Genomic DNA, 20,958 nt, shown 5'->3' with positions numbered 1-20,958 from the left:
GAAACTAGGTTTTCAATAATTCACGGTGATACAAACCAGATTGACCTCATGTCCGTTCGGAATCTCTAATCCATGGTTCCGCCATGCTCGACACGACGCGTTCACTAGGGCCATCATCGTTATCCCAATCGAGGCATCGACCGAGCGTGCTCGTATGTGCTTTTTCCCGGATGTCGTGCGGAAACTGAAAACAATAAGCAAACTTCCGTTGTCCACAAGGCCAGAAACTCATCCCATCCCACCCAGGATTCCTCTGTCAGCGCAATCCAAGTTCTCGGGTATACCCCCATCAGGTATCCCCCCAATCCACCATCAACACATTTTATGCCCCCTACGAAGTATCATTTATCCTGCTTGGCTCTCCCATGGACTATCATTACTTTCACACCAATTTTTAACGTCAGTTTGATTACAGGTGTTACTCGTGTTAGGTCGCGCTCCCAGCTGTCATCACGCGACTTTATCCTCCCCTTTGACGTTTCATCTTCCCGCACATTAACATTTTATTATTTTGCATATATTTTTCTCATCTCTACGATTCTCTGCATGTTTATTCATGGGCGGGAATCCATTATCGAGAGTGTGTTTATTTAAATTTTCGGCCAACGTGAAATAATACAAGGTAAGGATTTTTTTTTTGTCTTTATAAATACAATTATTAAGTATCAATTGTTTTGTTTGATTATTTTTCAATGTTGACATATTTTATTTCATACAATTGTTCTTATTTAAATAATTATTTACATTTATTTAAATTGAAAATGTCAGTAAACTGTTTTTATCATTACATTTTTTTAATTTAAAATTTTAATCCTTTTAACTCTTTAATAGAAAATCTTGCATTTTTATTTTCTTCATTCTATTTTTAATCATATATTTTTTAATTTAATTATTAATTCCCAAAAGAAGATTTGCTGGTTCATTCTTCTGATTGTCGATGAAAAAAAATTTAATGAAGCCTAAAGCAATTTTCAAATGTTCGATAATTTTTTTTTTTTCATTTCATCAGATAATTAAGTTATTATTGATTATCGTAATGATAATATAACGAGAAATTCCTTATTCTCGCGAGTATAGTTAATGGATGTAATCATCTAACAAAGATGAGTTTAATCAAAAGCATAAAAGAGAATAGAAATTCTCTAGAATAGATAGACTTTTCCCACGTTCATACATGATCAAACTTGCATTTATTTTGAGACAATTTCCAATCGAATTTTTCCGTATTCTACGGAGATAACCTGTCAATTCCAGAAATTGTTTCTTTCCATTTTCCACATAAAATTGATTAATCCCACTTGTTGCCTAAGAAATCAATAACTTTACCTGTACTGTTCTTACACTCATTTCCTCTTCATAAAAAATTAATCGTCGCTCGCTATCTCATTAATCTCGCTTAGGAATTCATATTTGAAATTCAAATTCATCAATAAATAACACAGATGTATAATTATCGGAAAATTCAATGCAAAAATAATGATAATTAATTGCATATTCAGGACATTTTTTACACTTGTAAATATTAAAGTCAGTAAATATTACAAGTTATTGTTTGAAATATAAGTCTACATAAAGCATAAAACACCTGGCGCCTCGATAATGCACTTGGACGAGGGTTCTTGGTTTTTTATTGCTCACTTTATCACCTCGTAGACCTTGGATTATTTTTATTGCCAATTCAAATTTACGGGGTCTTAATAATTAATTTTGTATTTTCCTCATTCCATTTTTATTGTTTAGTTCTGTTTATTCCCTTAATTATTTATTTTTGCCAATTTCAAAAGAAAGGAAAAAATTTAATTAATAATTTGATAAAGTGCTTTCTAACAAATATACATGATCGAGATAAACTGAAAGGGTTACTAAAAACCGTGCGACTTGATCAGAAGAGACAAATGAATCAGTGAAGCACAGGTTAAAAAAAGAAAGATTGCCGGACGTACATTATTGTGTGAATTTACAAACAGTGTCGGAACAAGGGTCTACATCGAATTCCAAATGAGCACTCACCCTGAACATTTCCACACACTAGCCACATCGAGCGTCATCGTCATTTCTCCCTGTGAACACACGCGAGTCTAGAGGACTTGAAGCACACGCCCGCAGAGGCAACAGAGCGTAGTTCCAACTTCCAGGCTTCGCATTATTAACTATCCATTAGTCCTTTGGTTATCACAGCTTTCAGATTTGAGGCTTCACGAAAAAATAAAATGCGCTTAGACTATTTAATGACACGATCTCACGCACGGTCACGCTTCAGTCTCGTCTATGTGCTGATTAATTAATCACTATCTAGTTATTTGCATCTATTTTTAGTTATCAGACGACATTATTCTTATTCAGTTACTGCCAAAAATTTATCACACTTTTTTTTTTTTTATTTCTTTCCTATTTTTATCCATTTTACCTTTTTTTTTTATATTGCTCAAGAGATTGGGATTAAATGTTTTTGTGACAAAATTGAAAAAAAAAAAAAAATTAAATTTGAAGACTCACTAATTCAATCAGATGTTTAAAGAACCGTTATGCCACAGGTGATTGTTTTACCCCTTGTGTCTCTATTATTTATATTAAACAGAGGGTGAAATTTTTTTTAACCCTTTTTCTATTAAATGTCATCAAATTGAATGAAACGGAAGTCAGTGGAACCGTTATAATTTAGAAAAACGGTAAAAACGGAAGTTTACCTAATTTAATTAATTTTTAAATGACAATTTTAGAAACTAGTTCATTCATTCAATCACCCCCCCCCCATTTTTTAAAACTACATTCATTTCATGCATTAATAATTTCCCTTTTATCTCAACAGAATTTATTTAATTAATATATTTTCATTTATCAATCATCAAAAGAATTTCTTTTGTTGAAATAATATTTAATTTTTCATAAAACTATTTCAGAATAGTTTAATTATTTTCCCGTGTATTTAGAAGATTGCAGGTGTTTTTTTTTTTTATATTAAAATAAAGCAAAAAAAAAGGAATATATAAATATTAACACAGTACAGTAATTACGGACACTGAATACAACAGCGATAAAATCGATGTTTCGCATAACATTCGCAGCATGAATTTTTTCTCGGTATAAATAGAAGAAAAAAGACATCAATAATATGACTGGACAATTTTATTTATAGTAATAATAAATGAATTTCTAAAGTGAAATAGTCTTTTGGAATTTCTTAGCGGTATATAGAAATTGAATTGATCGTGTGGGAATTTCTGTTGATGACATGTACGTTTATGCAATACAATGGACCCCACCTCATACTCCCTATAGTACTCTCTCATAGGTTTTCTCAATTCCTCATTCGAAATTAGTTCTGTCGGCACCACCGTGTTACTCGGGGCTCTGCAGATTAAGAGAAACTTTCTTGTTGACATTTTTGACTTTACATTAAATTAAAACAAATAGACTCGATTATTTTTGAAAAATGATAGCAATCATCTTGGTAATTTAACTAAATTTATTTTCATTGTATCCCGTGATTTTCCCCTCGTTGATTAATTTCATCATCAATCCAATAAATAAATGAATTAAACTTAATTAAAATATCCAATTATGTTGATTAATTAATTACTTATCTTCCTATTTACTATTAATAATTAAATAAAATTATTAACATATTTGAATAATTTTGTTGTTGTTTATTTTCAGTTAAAAGAAACAAGTGGCATGACCACTTGATAGTCGTACCAGCATTTTATACTCAAAATGAGAAGGATCTTTAACATGTTCAGCATGGTTCAAGCTATCACGGTTCTGACAATTCTGAAGATGCTAGCAAATGGTAGGTAGAAAAGTGAAGAATAATATCTGAAAATGATAGGTATACATTACAATGAAAGTGCATCAACATTCTAACTATTGGTTACCATTAAAACAATGCCCACTAATTAGCATGATAAAAAGCTGACAACGAAAGTCTACATATCAAAAGAATAAAAACAATTCTAGTAATAGAACTTAGCGACTGCGAAGGTCGTGATCATTGTTTGGAACGATTTTGGTCTTCTAAACCTCATGAATATAATATCATTTTCATTATACTCTATTACTCTGTTGTATTATAATACGATCTTCTTTTTAAATTAATCATTTTTTAAAACTTTTCTTTTTACAGCCCAAACCACGTGTAACGGCGGAACTGGAAGAATAGTTTACGAAAGACTACCGGATCAACAACTCCAAGGTTTTGATGATGAAGTGGTAGGATTATGAAATTCACTTTTTATATATGTACTTTTTTAGTTCAAAGATTATATAGATTATAAGGTGATGTATGATCTCGTGTTCACTCATTTTTAAAAGAACAAAACTTTTACGTAGTTAATCTCTAGCGGATTCATAGACGATAGTTTTTGTCTGCTTTGTTTAGCAATCGGTCACTTTTTAATTAAGATAAATATATTGAATAGAATAATTAATTTATTAGAAAATTACCGAGGATGTTTCTTATGTAACTTTGTTGAATTTCCTCTTTTGGAATTTTATTTATAAAAATAGGATGGCTCAATACTTTTCTTTTTCTCCGCCAGTGAAACTAATCTGGAAGAGTTCCAAACTATCTCAATTGGGTTTCATTCCGGGAAATAATTTTATTTTGTGATAAAAAAAATTTAATAATGTAAAATTTTATATTCAGCAGTTAGTTTTTTGACATATAAAAAATAATAACTTCCCCCAGAAAGTTGTTGAAATTTTATTGAAGTACTCGGAGAAATGTTTTTTTATTAGATTCAAGTAGAAGAATGACAACGCTTTATATCGAGAAAAAAAATGAAGTGTATACAGTAAATGAAATATTGATTTTTAGTTATGAGAACATTTACTAGAATTTAATAAACATTTATTTTGCGGAAAAAAGAACATTAAGCAACAAATACATAAAAATTATGTTACTAAATAGTTGGAATAAACTATTATCGAATAATTAAAATGGAATATTTTATTTCTTAAAATCAATGATATATTGGTGAGTAATTGTAAGATATAAAAATGTGCATAACTTCTATGCAAATGATGCTATAAGGTTGATTGAGGACTCAAATAAAAGGTCTAGACGAGAGGAAAAAAGTAGATATAGTTAGAATCATGGTTAGAGCATAGTTGATGCAGAAATTGAAGCAAGTTCCCATTTTACCCCATTTTAGGGGTGAAATAATAAATTTTTCATATGTTTGACCCGATTCCGCATTTCTACGCATCAAGACGAAGAGAATGAGTGGTCAAACTTGGAAATCGGACAACTTTGATTTTTCGACCCAAAAAAATGGCAAGTGGTACCCCTTTCCATTTTTTTTGGCCAAAAAATAAAGGTACTCCGATTTTGATGATTGAGGGCTCATTCTCTTCGTCTTGATGCGTAGAAATGCGGAATCGGGGCACCGATCGAGAAAATTCACTTTAACACCCTTAAAAACGGGTTACACTAAATACAAATTACGAATTATCATCCCCTTGACTTTAAACCCTTATAACTCATGAAAGGACGGTCCAATAACTGATTTTAGGGACGTTTTAGAAAGCTCAAAATCTAAGCTAAATATACATATCCATGAAAAATGTTTAAAAAATTTATTTCACCCTTAAAATCGCTAAAATATGAAAAAAAATCACATTTTTTTTGGAAGTTGCCAACTATTTTGGCATTTTTGAGGGTGAAGGAAATTTTTAAAACATTTTTTATGGATACGCATCTTTAGCTTAAATTCTGAAGTTTTCATACACATCCTTAAAATCATTATCAGATGATTTGTATAGGAGTTATAGAGGTTCAAAGTTAAGAAGTAGACGATTTTTTGGCCCTCTTTCGACTTTGAACCTCGATAACTCCCATAAAAATCGTCTAATAATGATTTTAAGGAGCCGTATGGAAACGTCAGAATCTAAGCTAAAGATACGTTTCCATAAAAAATGTTTTAAAAATTTCCTTCACCCTCAAAATTGCCAAAATAGTTGGCAACTTCCCAAAAAAATGTGATTTTTTTTTATATTTTAGCGATTTTAAGGGTGAAAGAAAATTTTTTGAACATTTTTTATGGATATGTATATTTAGCTTAGATTTTGAGCTTTCTAAAACGTCCCTAAAATCAGTTATTGGACCGTCCTTTCATGAGTTATAAGGGTTTAAAGTCAAGGGGATGATAATTCGTAATTTGTATTTAGTGTAACCCGTTTTTAAGGGTGTTAAAGTGAATTTTCTCGATCGGTGCCCCGATTCCGCATTTCTACGCATTGAGACGAAGAGAATGAGCCCTCAATCATCAAAATCGGAGTACTTTTATTTTTTGGCCAAAAAAAATGGAAAGGGGTACCACTTGCCATTTTTTTGGGTCGAAAAATCAAAGTTGTCCGATTTCCAAGTTTGACCACTCATTCTCTTCGTCTTGATGCGTAGAAATGCGGAATCGGGTCAAACATATGAAAAATTTATTATTTCACCCCTAAAATGGGGTAAAACGGGAACTTGCTTCAATTTCTGCATCAACTATGCTCTAACCATGATTCTAACTATATCTACTTTTTTCCTCTCGTCTAGACCTTTTATTTGAGTCCTCAATCAACCTTATAGCATCATTTGCATAGAAGTTATGCACATTTTTATATCTTACAATTACTCACCAATATATCATTATTTCATCAATTTCATTGTGTACATTATTTTTACATGTAGAAAATATTTCAAGTACGTTTGGAGTAGAGAAGAGAAATTGTTTTATACGGGTAGAGAAACACAAATTATTACTTGAGATATTTCATTTTAATATCAATTGGATGTTTTAATCTGACAAATGAATGGTAATCATGAGAAAATAAATATAATATTCCATCATCGTGGGTGTTTAGAACAATAAAATTTCTCCAGGGTATAAATTAGTAGTAGTAATAACAATAAATATAAACTGTTTTTCTACTGACAATAAAAATGTTATTTGTCGGTGTGTAGGTCAGAGACACGGCCCCACCCTTCAGAGTTTTGGAAAAATGTCAGGACCTGTGTTTACGTGACAGAGCAGCTGGCAATAATTTACAACGTGCTTGTTCAAGCTTTGATTTCCAGCCTGGAAGTAGAATCGCGTCATTCAGCGGAACAGCAGAGTATGAGGAAAGCACGTGTTATTTAACGAGAGAACAAGCGCAACCAGAAGGAATTGGCAATTTAATGCTCGTACCTAATAGTGTTCATTTTACTGAAGTTTGCCTAACATGTAAGTCAATATTGACAAGTCATATCCACTTATACATCATTCATGAAATTTATGGTAATTCGATGGTATTCAAATGTATATTTGAACATTGAAAAAATATTATTTCAAGAGATTATAGAGATATTTGAATATTGGTTTAATTTTATTTTAATTCTCTTTTATTTCTTATTAGCTAACCGAATCGAAAGGGACTGTCCGAATCGTCGGTACATATTTGAGAGACATCCGAGAAAAAAATTGAAACTGCCAATGACTGATGTCAAAGAAGTTAGTGCCACTAATAGAACAGTTTGTGAAGACAGATGTCTCAACGAATTCAGCTTTGTTTGTCGTTCAGCAACGTATGACGCTGTCACGAGAAGCTGCTTACTCAGCCGTTTTACTCGTAGAACACATCCAGAACTTTTAGAGGATGATCCCAACTCAGATTATTTGGAAAACACTTGTTTGAACGGTAAAATTACTTTTTCAATAAAATAAAATAGCAATGTCTTTTTAACTTATAATTATGATATTAAATTGAAATATTTTTGTCAAAACAGCTGAAAGGAGATGTGATGGCTTAACAGTATTTGTAAAAGAAGAAAATAAAAGATTGCGTGGTCCATTTGAAGTTGACATTTATACAAACCTTACGTTGGATGAATGTCAAGCTTTGTGCTTGAGGGCTGAGAAATATTTCTGTCGCAGCGTTGAGTACGATGAGCAAACACGACAGTGTGTGATATCTGAGGAAGATTCAGTATCGCAAAAAGATGACATTGGAATAAGCAGCAGTCCATCATATCATTTTTACGACCTCGTTTGTTTGGACAATCGTAAGTTGCTTTAGTACTTATTTATTAAGAAGTAAAAGCACTGATTTTTATTTGAGACATCAAATGATGACAGTGAAAGATGACTATTAAATTAATTCAATTCCCACTTTGTACATTCAAACCGTCACATCAAAAATAATTGTGACACTTATGAAAGCCATGCTATTCATCAACAACTCTTTTCCCAACAATTAATTTATCATAACATATTTATAATAAAATTAATTGATCATAATCAAGCATAAAAAACTGAAACATGTTTGGAATACAAATTTATCATTCCATTTTATGAATGAATAAAATTCTTGTTTCACTTTTGATATAAATTTATGACATCTTTAGCTGTATTAGTCTCAAATAATTTTTAATTAACTGAAAAAGCTTATAAATTTTTATAAGATACCAAGAAGTAAAATTTTTTTTTAATAACAATATTGTAGTATAACATCCCCTAATTAAACTTTTATGGATAATTTATTTTCTCTACATCATTCCTTGAAGGATGCATATTTAATTGAGTGGAAAATTAATGCTTTTACCTTATATATTAAATACACTTGTTCATAATACTTTTACAACATTATATTTACATAAATTTATACACGACATTATTCTACATGAGTACGTGACATTTACTCAAGATGTCAGATTAATGTCTTACCAATGTCAGCTTACAAAAAGTAGCTCCTTCCGTAGCACGTGGTTCTGAATATCCGGACAATAGTGTATCACCCCATCTCTACCCGGACAGCAGACGTCCAGACACGGCATTCCAGCGCTACCGGAACTCGCGTCTGAGTAGTGAATTCCACTCTGAGATAACCGGAAGAAGCTTGAGCGAGTGTCTAGATGAATGCTTGAGACAAACGAGCTTCCAGTGCCGAAGTGCTGTGTATTCTGAACACTATCGTACCTGTCGTCTGAGCAGATTCAACCAGCGTGACGGACATAGGATTATTTACGATGCTGATTATGATTACTACGAAAACCTCATGCGTGAGTTGCATTCAATGAAGTTAAATTCCAAGCATTTCCACATTAACCTTAAGTACTTACAAATCCCCTTGTTTTCAGATCAACACATGGATGGAGATAGAGATAATCCTAGCTACAGGCCAGATCCTGTAGGTCAAGATACTAATTTTGGAAGACCTTCTCTTGGACGACCAGGTAAGAAAAAGATTTTATAAATTGCTGGAGAATTACTAATTCCCTAAAAAGTGGTTGAGTCTTGGAAATGAAATTAGGTTAATGAAGATAATGATGATGGTAGCTGGAGACTCAAACAAAAAAATTTTAGTTGGGAAAAGAAATTACTCAATTGATTAAAGTGACGTTGAATTATTTGATTGCATCACATTGATTAATTAGCAGTAATTCAATGTTTTCATTAAATATATCACTGATTTAAATCAATATAATTTCTAGAATAAATATTATTTATATCAAATTAATTATTAAATTATCTAATGAATATTTTAATCATACCTGTTTCATTATTTAATATTCAATCATGTCTATCATATAAATCTCTGATAATAATATCTTGAACTTTATATCCAGTTTAAAAAAATGTAAAATAACTAATTAATGATAATGAATAATTATTGTGATTTCCAGGACATCCAGATGACTATGATAAAGGTTATTCAAATCCTCAAGGAGATCGATACCCAGAGTATCATTACCCTGGAGAACGTTATCCTAACAGCAAGTATCCAAATCAATATCCTGATGACCGCTATCCTGACAGATATCCTGATCGCTACCCAGAAAGACCAGACCGCTATCCCGCCGGAGGAGATCGATTTCCAGCAGATCGATATCCAGGAGGTGATAGATATCCCATGGATAGATATCCCAGCGATCGATATCCAGTCAGCGGTGATCGATATCCATCGAGCGGTGATCGATTCCCTGTTACGGGTGATCGATATCCGGTACATGCAGACCGATATCCACCTCCAGTGGGCGCAGATCGTTACCCACCTTATGGAGATCGTTATCCCATTTCGGGAGACCGCTATCCTGTCTCGAGTGATCGATATCCCGTGGCTGGCGAAGGATATCCCATCAGAGGAGACCGCTATCCGGTCAATGGTGATAATTACCCATTGATTGGGATGCCGGGGTATCATAGATATCCTCCGGGAGGACAACGTTATCCTCCTCCTACGGGACCAGGAAATCGATATCCAAGCCCTGCTGATAGATATCCAATAAGAGATGAGCATTATCCTGCTGTTGGAAACCGATATCCTCTTCCTCTTCCTGATGATTCCCTGAACCGGTATCCCACTGCTGTACCTGGAGTTAACCGAATTCCACCACGCTATCCTACGGATCGATATCCTGACAAGGATGTTTTTCCCAACAGAGACCGGTGAGTTTAAATAAAAATTATTCATAAATATAAATCATTGATAAGAAATTTTATTAGAGATTTATAATTTATCTATTTTTATTTTAAATAATCTATTTAATAGAATTTATATTGAAAATAAATTATAAAATGATAATTTATCATTTTAATTATATTATTCATTATGTTGCTCAGTCTACCATGAATAATATCCAAGACATTTATTTTATTACAGTAAACAGCTTACTCTGTTGATATTTACAAATTTAATCTTTCTGCAAAATAGCACGTAACGTTGCTGTGTAAGATAAAGTAAATGACAAAAACTGGAAACAATGAAAAAAATGTCTGTAAAATATTTCAAGTAGAATTTATCGATTTTACAAACTCACCGAAGCATAGAATTTCCTCGTTAAAGCAGGTAAAATTCCATGTACGAAAATACTAAGCGGTCTTTGTGCTCGACACATAATTATTAAACTTTCCTTGCGCATTTTTTTCGAATTAGTGATCCATCTCGTATTACTGTAAATTGCCAGTGAAATATTTTGACCCTAAAAGAAAGAAAAAAAAGATACACTTAAGTAGAGGTTCAGAAAGGAAATTTCTGTTGTTCCCAAATTACATACCGCTTCATGAATATCGTCAGCTGGTCCAGTTATTATGAAATTATTCGTCATGACGTTGACGAAGTAAAGTAGTGTTCGTGAAATTTCAACGATGTTATTACTCTATAAATAAAACGATAGTATTTAAATATTAGATTGACATGTACTTGATATTTTTATTTAGACATCAATATTTACATAGATAAGCGGAGTAATTCCAACGATGATTGAAATACCTCTGGTGAAAAATCCTTTTAATATGAGAAAACGTAATCCCAAATTCAATTGTTCTACATACCTATCAAATGACAGTTAAGCATTTATTTATTGAGAAATATTTTCTCTCCTAGATCTCCAAGTACTTACTCAATACAGTCTTGATGTTTTTCAATACAGAGAAGCATCTTTTTACGACTATCGACATGTTCTAATTCATCACTTAATATTTCAATTTTCATCAGAGCATTATAGAATAACATAGTCATTAGATGCATTGAAATGATATTTGTAATTACTTGAAGTAGCACTGAGATATGATGGATATAGATTAGGAAGTATAGAGGTGAATAGGATTTGATAGAAAAAGGATATTCACCTGTAAATGGAAACGTATGGACCTGTAGTAAAGGACAAATGATATAGGAAGTTATTCCTATAAGTTGTGCTATTGTTGTTAAAATGTAAAAAGTTGTGTAACGATTGACATGATTATTTAAAATCATCTTCTCTTTCGAGGTTGCAGTTTCTAAGAATTTTATGAATCCAATAAAGATCCTCTGGAAATGAAATTTAGTTTTTGAATCTGTTGTTAAAAATAAAGGAATCTCCATCACTATTGAGATAGAGAGAATGAAAATAATTAATGTTCAAATCTCATTATTTTTTATACTCACTCGAAGTCGATATTTCTGACGTTTCCATATAATAAGATTCATCATGACTTCAACGAGAGTAATAAATTCACTTATCGCTTTAGTTGCAATCAAAGGTTTAGAAATGTTATTATAAATACAAAAAGAAGTTGATGCCATTATTCCCATCAAATTTAAAATAGAAAGAGACCATTTTATTTCACTTATAATATAGGATTTTCTGGTCGAATAAATATCTGGCCAAATGCCTATTATTTTAGCCAAATTCACTACAAAATTCACTTTAGTTTCTATGGAAGGGTTTATTTTTTCAAACATTTTTTTTTATATTTATTTATAGCTATAAGCTTTGAGTGAAGTTCCAGCTATCACTGACCAAATCAAGAGTTTTTTGTTTGACTTGGATATCCAAGCTATGAAAACGATAAGTAAATCGTTCTTTCATTGAATAATTTATTTCTAGATGAAGAGGGAAAAACTATCATATATGCAACGATACAGCTACCTCTATATCAACCCTCAGAGTATTAATACATATAAAATTGATGGAGATGGAGAGGAAAAAAATTACTCCAAAAAGTCAATAACCTAGTCATAGACAATTTTTACAAGCTTGACCCTTCAAATAATGATACATAAAACATTGATGTCATATTAGGCTATTTTATTTCAAAAGATTATTGATAATGACTAGGAAGCTTTTTCTAATATGTTTTTGAATAAATAGGGAATTGATTGATTCTGTACAATTGTCAAAGTAAATTGCCCCTATCAACACCCCTAATAGGCATGATACAAACATCATTTATTATAATCCCTTCTATAAATTCTTCATGTCATCCCTAGGTTTATTTTTACTTTATTTATTCAGTTTCATCTGAATGACTTTCATTAATTTTTCATAGCTTTAATGTTGACAAAACTCTATCAATTATTAACCAATTTCAATAAATTTTGCTGCATCGATTGGATGTAAATATCAATTTAGTGAAATTTATAAATTTTGACTGACCTGAATTTTAATTGAATTAAATAACGAAAATTATTTTAGTCTACTCTTCGATTTTAATATTCATTATTGAAACTCATTCAATAATCTACCAAATTGCACAGTAATTCTTTGGAGTCTTTTTTTCCATAATATTCTTTTGTATTGCAAAAGATTGTTTATTTAATATCAAAATGTATTTGATATACTTTTATTTTGATTTTATTATCAAGAAAATATCTCTTTTTGGTCATTAAAATACTAATTAGACTAAATTACATGAATATAATAGTAACCTTTGAAGCTAAATGTAGTTCTTTAAGATCTATTCCAACATGAAAACTAATCTACACTGAACATGTTCTCAGATATCCTGGATTACCATCGAATAGCTACGACGATGATGTAAGAGGCACTAAAGGCTATGGTGAACGGCCTTACTACGGTGGCAATGCTCCAGCACCAGCCCCAGTAAGACCTCTAGGGTTCGGTGGATACCCTGACAATTTAATTGGTGGCGGAATTGATGGTTATATGAACGAAGGTGATCCTTACAATGCCCGGCCGATTGGTACTGGTGGTGGTCCAATTATTGGTCGTCCACCTCTTCTCTCTCGTTGCGATGAACAAGAGAACTTCCGACAGGTTGGCCAGAGAACTCGTGTCCGCAAGCCCTTTGTCAGGAGATACACCACAGCCACAACGTTAACCGAGTGTGAACGAGAATGTGCAGATGCACGAGACTTTGTCTGTAGATCATTTAATTATCGTCCATACGCCGCACCCTATGGAGCCGAGAGAGACAACTGTGAATTGAGTGACAGAGATTCGAGGGATATGGCGATGGGAAACCCGATTTATTATGATACAGGATCAGATTATGACTTTTATGAGAGAAACAGTGGAAGACAAGGGGTCGATGGAGAGTGTTTGGATGGTAATTTTATTTAAATCTATTCTTATAACGTCTTTTTATTACTTTTGATTGAAAGATAATAATAAATAAAAATGACTTTTACTGTTAATAGTAAGCCAAGTGTGTAGTGAAGATGGGATGGAATTTACTCTGAGAACACCTGAAGGATTTATTGGTCGTATATATACTTATGGTTATTACGATCGTTGTTTCTTCCGAGGAAATGGTGGTACTGTTAATGTTCTTCGTATTAGCGGACCACAGGGTTATCCTGAGTGTGGAACAATGCGGGTAATTTATTGCTTTGAGTTTTTAATTAAAAAATTGTTTTTTAAGTGTTTTAGAGATTCCACAATCATTATGAACTTGAAAAGCAGTTTGAATTCTTATGCAGTAAATTAAATTGTAGTTTTTATTTGTGTATTATCTATTATTTGAATAAAAATTTCATTAAATTACTTCAGTAACTCTGACAAGTATGAATTGCTATAATTTTATATCTTTCAAGATATAACAAGTACATGGAATAAATTAAATTTTTTTCTCTTTATTTAAAGACATTAAAAAAAAAACATTTTTGAAAATTTAATCTTGACAGTAAAAAATTACTCTACAAAATTGTTATGATGATACATTTCAACATAAATGAATGATCAAATATTTTTCATTGTCATATGTGGAAAATAGAATTTGATCAGACGACATTCAAAATGTCAAAATGATTTGTCCATCTTCTAATCCATTAATCCATTAATTATTAACAAATCCAATTTTCTAGTATGGAGACACGATGACAAACATAGTGGTTGTTCAATTTTCGGACTACGTGCAGACAGGCAGGGACAAACGATTCAATCTGACATGTCTATTTCGAGGACCAGGAGAAGCAGTTGTCACGTCAGGCTACATTGGTGCCGGGTACGCCAGGTTAATCTTCTCGTAGAAATTCACTATTGAACTATTGTAAGCATTGAAATATAAAACGTATCACATCTATTTCCAACAGATCAGGATCTCCAATTCCTATTGAGTATCTTCCAGCTGAAAATACCTTGAGCTCAAGAGTACGACTGCTGATTCTTTATCAGGGAAGACCGACTACGACTATTGCCGTTGGTGATCCTCTTACCTTCCGATTGGAAGCACAGGATGGGTAAAATCAAGTCAAATATAAATTCAATTTAAAACTTTTCAATAACTTTTTAATAAAATTTGTAAATATTTCAGATACAATTACCCAACGGATATCTTTGCCACAAATGTGATTGCCAGAGATCCCTACTCTGGAAGGAGTGTTCAGTTGATTGATAGATTTGGGTGAGTTATTTTTTAATATTCATCCCTAAGTATAGAAATATTATTTTTGAACAATCCTTCAAGCTCTGACTCTTACAGCTTAAAGTGTTTTCAGATAATATGACGTATTTATTTTTACCTTTTCTCTTCATTCAATATATGAATTTAAATATTTTTAAATATAAATGTATATCAAATGAAAATATGCAGGAAGTACTAATAACATATAATCCATCTGTCAATTTTTCTTTCAAAAGTTTTGTATATTCCGGTGTAAATGGCCATCTTAATATCTCGAATTTCACTCGAAAGCAAGTAATTTGATTACAAAACCAGCTGCAAGAATATAGGCTAATAATACAAACAGTAAAAGAAAATGGAAAAAAATTTTCATTCACGTTAAACATTTTTTTTAAACAGCTGCCCAGTCGACAATTACGTTTTCCCGGGTCTTGATCGTCTCCGAGAAGGAGACAGTCTCGAGGCACGATTCAATGCTTTCAAGATCCCGGAATCAAATTTCCTGGTCTTTGAGGCAACCGTGAGATCTTGTCGAGACGGATGCCAACCAGCTTACTGTTCCGGAAGCGCTGGAAGGAGCGAACCTTCCTTTGGCAAACGCAGACGAAGATCTTTGAACGATACTGATGATGCATTGGACGAACATGAGAAACTTTCGACGGTGAAAAATAGTACAGAGTTAATAGAAGATGAAGATGAAAAAGATGGAGAGGAGGAGCATGTTCGAGAAATGATTGAAGTGAGTGCTATAAGTCATAACGTCCAACCAATTTCTTGGACGAAAATAAAGTTATAGATTTTCTTGATGGTTATGAACCTACTTTTTCTAGGTTCTTGACTCGCGATATGATATGTATGAGGACAATGTCATTCAAAAACAAGTGGCTCCGCTGGAAACAATTTGTATCACTCCAAACGAATATTATGGATTGGTGACGGTGGTAGTGGGGCTGGTGGTACTCTTAACATCCGTCGTACTTCTCACTCTATTGATTTACAGGTAAATATTGAATAATGACATTTTACATGAATAATTATTCACATTGAGTCTAGTCACAGTGCTCAGTAATATCTTATTGAATATTAAATCACAAATTACCATCTATGAACATCAAACAGGATCCAATTCTGTTCTCTAATTATTATTAATGAAGATAATTCAAGTTGATAATATTTTTAAGCAATCAATAATTTTACATGTTACTATAAATTCTGGAATTATCGTTAATAAATTGATTAACGACCCGTACTTGATGTTCTTTCAGAAAATATGGATATCCAATAGTTCGGAAGAACAAAAGCGTGGATAAAGTATTGAGCCGGAGTGTCATCAACGAGGAATCAAGTAGTGCTCGAGTGAATAATTTTTCTTTTATGAGATCTGGGCTTCATAAACCATTCCAAGCACCGTGAGTTATTTCAATTGAATATGTCATTAAGAGAATAATCAATAATTCGATCGGGAGAAATGATAATTATACATAATATTAATAAATTGGACATTAATTTTCGTCAGGTCGCTAAGTCAAATTTTTAATCATCAATTATCGTCTCCCGAGATGGAAGGAGCAGTGGGATTGACAGTAAATCGAAGGAGTGATTTCGATCCAAGCGAGCCGATTTACACAGATCCATCATTGTTTGAAGTTTCTCGGGACTCATCGTTACATCAATCAAAGTCTGCGCGTAATGAAAATTTACATCTTATATGAGACAGTAGTTTAATTTAGGTGATCACTATGAAAGCTTAAACGTTTTCCGTTAACTAATTAATTAAAAATCTTACAAAAAACAAGATCGGATAACGATTAAATAGCTCACTCAATGTGATTCATCATCAATTATACTTGCTTTTATTCGATAACATTTTTGACAATCAATTAAATCATATAGTTACAAATCAATTATTTTCGTACTACTTTTATATTCATTTTGATCATCGCGATATTGCATTTAAATAATTCATTACTACTAGATAATTATCAACTAAATTTTTTTCATTTGATATAAATATATTAAATTGGAATATTTTTGTACAATTAACGGATCATGTTCAATCATATATCATTGATTACGTTAATTATTAATTGTTAATTGTAATGAATTTATAAATTAAGATTTAAAAAATGTATGAATTAATTTTAATAATAAGAAGAATGATTATTATATGTAAAATAATAGTTGTTTTAATGTTGAAAGCAACAGCAGTTAATGTGGAGATGTGGTATTCTGGCTTAAATCAAAGTTTACTATTTTACTGGCGGTCGAAAACGTATCACTGAACAGGGAATAGAGCCGTATCTTTTTGAGAATTACCCCAAGTTAGACAAGTTGGATTGTATCTCTTCATTTCAGGGATCTATAATTCCAGTCACGTCATGACCAGTTACGATAATTCAAAGTTCGATTGGGATCTTGGAAACTGTTCAAATGTATATATTATACATGCGCATTCTAATTTATTCTTGACTGAATGTCTCATGGTAATGTCTTCGAAAATGGTATTCACTCTTTTCTACTTTGGAGTGTCTGAGTATAGTGGTTTGTCTACTTCAAGGTTGTAAAACTATTTAGTTCATCGCTTTGTCTATAATGAGATACACGAAGGATCGATTGAAAGAATGTCGTAATTTTTTATTCCATGAGTTAATTTTTTTTTTTCAACGATGTCATGACAATTTATTATCTTGCTAATTTTTCCATGACAGTCGAAAATGTCTTGGACTGAGGCAAATGTGATAAATTTAAACAAATTTCATGTGAGTTTCTTCAAAGGAATGCCATAGCCGTGAAGCGCATGATAAATATGTAACACGTGTGGATGAACTAACCAAGATCACGGCGTTTGACTCCACGTGCTTCGATGCCGGCGTCTTATAGACGACGTCGCGTCACCGCCAGTTCGCAATTAGGAGCATGTAAATGTCCTCATAGCACGTCTTATTCGACTGGACAGATTTTAACCATCAAGGTGAAAGACAAATGATAAAATTAGCGCGGCAAATATTGACGCGGGTAACTCTTGAGACGAATAATGAATGACATATCCTCTGGAATGAGTAAAGAGACGTTGGATGATGAGGAGCAGGAATTATAAGAGGAAGAGGATGAGAGACTAGAGAGGATAGAAGAGGGTGGTGGTGGAGGAGGATACGAAGAGGACAGAATAGTGAATGTCGATGGCGCCAAGAGGCCGCTGTTGGTGTCAGGTCCAGCTGACATTCAATATACCGTTAACGCGACACATCGTATTGCATTTTGTACGCTCTAGTGGACACGTTTTGCCATATAATCGACATACGTGTAGCTGTAGCTGTTCAATCAGGTGACAAAAAAATAGCGCGTGCGATAACGTGCCTGTAGACAAATTGCATAGGCTCATTGGAAAGCCTCTCTGATATCACATTGCACCCCACGAGCAAAGTAGAACAATGGGTCTTTGTCCTACGTTGCGATAGGGAGAACCAATAGCGACAAACCTACTCACAGTACTCGCGGATCCAGTTCAAACAAGCCGGACGACAAACACTGTTAGTTAAATACTTAGCAGATAATAGCTACAAACTCATACAACACGAGAAAGCTACGATTGAATAATTCTGAATAAATTTCGAATAAATTAATTATGACGCGATAATTTATTTCTTGCGTTGTGACAGCCGGTAACCGTTGAACCTGTTCATAAATCTCAAATGGAGATCTCCCTGAGGGGTAGATTTAGTGTCAGTGTGCACATCCAATACTCTTGGAAACCACAGAGCACGAGTTAAATGGCTTACGCAAGAGCGACCGTAGTGCTCGTGGTAATCGAGTTTTCGCGCCAACGTGCAGGATAATCTACCTACGTTGCAATTTATTCCTCTTAATCGACTATTTTTACCATGTACCCGCTTATATTTTACAACTCTCATTTTTAACTTTGTTCTTCTATTACTACTCTCACGTACCATATTATCCGTTGGATCAATAACAAAAACTAATGTCTCATTTCTGATTCTAATTATTTCAATAGATACCACTCACTTTAGTCGAGAAACAAAACTCCGACATTTTACGCTGGTCAATAGCAAAATGTTTCTTTAATGCGATGGGCTAGGGTTCATGACCCCTGATGACGAATACGCTAATAAAAAGTGCTTATTAGCTCACGCTTCAAAAATACGAGGAAAAAAAAAGATTCATGAATTTCATCTTTTTTTTTCGTTCGTTTCATGGAATTTTTTAATTGAGTATTTTTTTTTTTTTTCAAATAAATTTATTTATTATTTGTTGGACTAATTTTTATTGACTTATTTTTATATTAAAGAGGAAAGAATTGAATAGAATGATCTACTATTTCCTTACCCTTGATTTCCTCGATTCTTTATATCTTTATCATTCAATGATAAATGATTAAATAGTAGAGAAATAAAGAACTGACATGATTTAAGGGTCGTGAAACAAAGAATCTTCCTGTTGGGTTTTCCAAAAAGAGCAAATAGTATATTTCACACCTAGGGAGGAAAAGTAGACTAGCTCAAACCACGTGTAAAATTACAACCCGAGCCGAAGGCGAGGGGGGTAAACACGTGGTTTAAGCTTGTCTAATTGTCCTCCTTAGGGCTGAATATAATTTTTCGTCATACCTGAGTGGAAAGTTCAACCCCTCTCCAATGGAAAAGTGAACTTTCCGCGCAGGCATGACGAAAAAATATTATTTATGAAGAAAACTTGATAAAAACTTGTATTACATTTTTTTTTTTTTTATCTCTCATGTAATTAATGCATTATCTAGTTGAAGTAATAGTATGGGAAATTAATTTTTAAATACAATTTAATGAAAACGATTCTAATAATAAAGTTTAATGAATTATACCGAAATCAATTAAATATGAAATGATATAATAAGTACTTCATACGTACAAATTGTTGAATTCGATTTAATTTATATTTGATAGCAGCGTAAAATTAACATTAGTATACATCTGTTGTATTTAATCCGTGTAAAATTTAATGTATTTCACTCAAACATAATAGTACTAGAGCACAAAAATATTGTTAAGAGAAAACGAATGACTGCAATGAATTTCATCAAATTATAAATTACATTTACCTCCCGAATACACCAAAGTTAAATGTGATTATTTTTAGTTTAAACATAATTATAATTATTGACTTTTTCTAAATTATTGATCAAGTAAATAATCGCATGAATATTTCAAACTAGAGGTTCAATTATTCTTATTATAATAATAAGGAGAAAATGATGTTCATTAAAGAATCAAATCTAATATAAAAATGAGTTAAAGAGTGTTATTAACTGATTAAAAAGAATTTAATTCATTAATCGTAATAATAGTTTAAGATTTTCAAGTCTCTATTGCGATTAAAAATCAATTGAAACAATTAAGCGTAATTACAAAACAGCATATGATTAAATCTTCTAAAAGTTGAAGGAAGAAATATGAATGAAGTGTGTTAGATATTTTTGTTCCCACACAACCTCATCATTATCTAAATTATAATGATGCTAATACATGGCTTTCATTCTTGATGTACATCAGCTCTTTCCTCAATTCCTGTTCTATCGTGTGACGTGGCGATACGTAGCTGGAGAACGATAATAAACTTTAGTCGCAGTATAACATGAATAATATAGCTATTGAATAATCGAGCGGATATTGATACGAAGTGTGTGTGGATGAAATAGCAACCCTTTAGGATGACGTGGTTGTCTTTCTAGAAAGCATCATAGCACCGAGCATATCGCTAAGGGTTGATGTGTGTATACTACGGCTGTGTTCTATTTCCTCGGGACTATATACCTCTCGGAAGAGCGGGGATGTGAAATATTAAACCCGAACCACTGCGCTAGAACTGCTGCCGG

General features: G+C 32.5%; 1 protein-coding gene across 5 annotated transcripts; it reads left to right on the top strand.

Moving 5' to 3' along the window:
• The first annotated feature begins 386 nt into the window (after nucleotides 1-386).
• On the top strand, nucleotides 387-17,050 carry nompA (no mechanoreceptor potential A). 5 transcript variants are annotated; one of them, XM_035085181.1, is made up of 18 exons: nucleotides 387-622; nucleotides 3,658-3,790; nucleotides 4,124-4,209; nucleotides 6,950-7,211; nucleotides 7,384-7,665; nucleotides 7,754-8,029; nucleotides 8,726-9,025; nucleotides 9,104-9,199; nucleotides 9,650-10,412; nucleotides 13,228-13,796; nucleotides 13,888-14,066; nucleotides 14,554-14,693; nucleotides 14,782-14,928; nucleotides 15,003-15,092; nucleotides 15,492-15,831; nucleotides 15,923-16,092; nucleotides 16,358-16,501; nucleotides 16,609-17,050. In XM_035085181.1, exons 2-18 carry the CDS (start codon nucleotides 3,715-3,717, stop codon nucleotides 16,802-16,804), a joined length of 4,116 nt encoding a protein of 1,371 aa, XP_034941072.1. In that variant the 5' UTR covers nucleotides 387-622; nucleotides 3,658-3,714; the 3' UTR covers nucleotides 16,805-17,050. The 5 variants fall into 5 exon arrangements, with proteins under 5 accessions (XP_034941072.1, XP_034941071.1, XP_034941069.1 ...); XM_035085180.1 differs by having other exon boundaries at nucleotides 14,554-14,702; XM_035085178.1 differs by having other exon boundaries at nucleotides 8,714-9,025.
• Nucleotides 17,051-20,958: the final 3,908 nt, after the last annotated feature.

This window comes from Chelonus insularis, unplaced genomic scaffold, assembly GCF_013357705.1.
Source record: "Chelonus insularis isolate UGA/USDA-ARS -01 unplaced genomic scaffold, ASM1335770v1 contig_399_pilon, whole genome shotgun sequence".
Classification (NCBI taxonomy): Eukaryota; Metazoa; Arthropoda; class Insecta; order Hymenoptera; family Braconidae; genus Chelonus; species Chelonus insularis.
The sequence above is the reverse complement of the archived record's forward strand: the minus strand, read 5'-3'. Positions and strand labels throughout refer to the sequence as shown.